The sequence below is a fragment of the Trifolium pratense genome, linkage group LG5, assembly GCF_020283565.1.
Source record: "Trifolium pratense cultivar HEN17-A07 linkage group LG5, ARS_RC_1.1, whole genome shotgun sequence".
Taxonomy (NCBI): Eukaryota; Viridiplantae; Streptophyta; class Magnoliopsida; order Fabales; family Fabaceae; genus Trifolium; species Trifolium pratense.
This window is the reverse complement of record NC_060063.1, coordinates 20,595,042-20,596,654: the sequence shown is the minus strand read 5'-3', so window position 1 is coordinate 20,596,654 and position 1,613 is coordinate 20,595,042. Positions and strand designations below refer to the sequence as shown.

At 27.2% G+C, this 1,613-nt stretch overlaps 1 protein-coding gene across 1 annotated transcript; it reads left to right on the top strand.

Moving 5' to 3' along the window:
- The first annotated feature begins 752 nt into the window (after positions 1 to 752).
- LOC123883949 lies at positions 753 to 1,299 on the top strand. Its single transcript, XM_045932923.1, has 2 exons — positions 753 to 1,062; positions 1,169 to 1,299. The coding sequence occupies exons 1-2, from the start codon at positions 771 to 773 to the stop codon at positions 1,225 to 1,227; spliced, it is 351 nt and encodes a 116-aa protein (XP_045788879.1). The 5' UTR covers positions 753 to 770; the 3' UTR covers positions 1,228 to 1,299.
- Positions 1,300 to 1,613: the final 314 nt, after the last annotated feature.

The following is a 1,613-nucleotide window of genomic DNA, read 5'->3' as shown; positions in this document are numbered from 1 at the left end:
ATTCATTAGCGTTGTAGAACCATATCCTTTTACGAGACAATCTTCTCTTTCTCAATTTGTTCTACATTATCAATTAGTAGATCATCCTAGTAGGCAATAAACATATAATTAGAGACACTAGGAAACTCATGTCGACATCCGTTAAACTTTTTTGTGCTTCTTGATTTCGTGTTTCTTCAAGAGAAATCTCTAACAGGGCGCTTTCCATCTTTTTATAAGTATCAGGATTGGCCCCGAAAATTTGGAAGCCCAACCACAAATGTTAAAAACGAACTCTTAATAAAAAAATGTAAAAAGTTTCAAAAAGAATTATCCTTATCTAAATAGTAAATAAAATCAATAACATAAAAAAAAAAGTCATATTTGTATCGAACATAAATAAAATATCCTTATTGTAATGAAAGACATATTAAAAAATATAACTGAGCCACCATTAAAAAAAAAAAAATCACCGAATATATAGGTTTTGAATTACATGTTAAAGGGTTGGGCATGATTTCTATCAACCTTTTAGAAAGAAACTATTTTTTCTTTACTAAGAAACTATAAAAACATCGGTTTATGGATGTATTATTTATTAACCTTGTTTAGATTATACTCTTCTTCATTTGTTTCACAAATTTGTTACAAAATCAATTTTGTTAAGTCCATTATATTTATTATATATAAATGTACATTTATGTCCATGCTTATAAATTGAGGTTGTTTTATTCAATTTTTATTATCAAATCAAATTTAGCATATAATATCAAAATTAACATCGAAGAATTATGAAAATGTGTGAGAAGAAAAAGATTGTTTCAATATGTGTGATGATAATGTTAGTTATGGCACACGCTGATAATTCTCCTCCACCTCCATCACAACCTAGTTCACCAACTGGTCGAATCGCTTGTCTTGCCAAATGTGCTTTTAAATGTAAACGCTTCAAAACAAGAATTCCATTATATGCAGGTTGTGTTGCTGCATGTACATTATTGAAATGTCATAAAGTATTGTCAAAAGTTACTTATGATTGTGCAACTAATTGTTCGATGTCCAAGACCTTTAACATCAACACTGGTACATATACTTATACTTTTGTCTCTTAGATTTTTATAAGAATAATCTTATAAATAATGATTGCCTTATTTAATTTTGCTTCTTACAATAAATGTCTTTTTCGCAGATGCCGGTGGTGTTAATGATATCGTGAATTCATGCTTGAAATCTTGCAAAAACAAATAAAAATGTTACATCTGTAAATCAATGGTTTTAGGAAAAAAGTTGATATGAGAAATTCTATGTAGAATTGGTAAGGTACTGACGTTGTAATGAAATTTGATTTCACAAATAATAAAATAATTTTATCTCATTATTATTCTCTCACATTGTGATATTTTGTTAAAAAATTGACAAAAGATACGATTGAACGTATGTGTAATTGTTTCTGACGTTTTAGTGCAAACATGATTAGTTTTTTGTAATTTTTAATTATGTCGTAATAATGAGTATTATAATTAATTTTAAATATATATTTTTAGTGAAAACTCTTTTTTCACTTGTTCCTATATTATAGGTGTAAAAACAATTACAATCATCGTAAAGAATGAAATCCACCAAAAAATTTATAG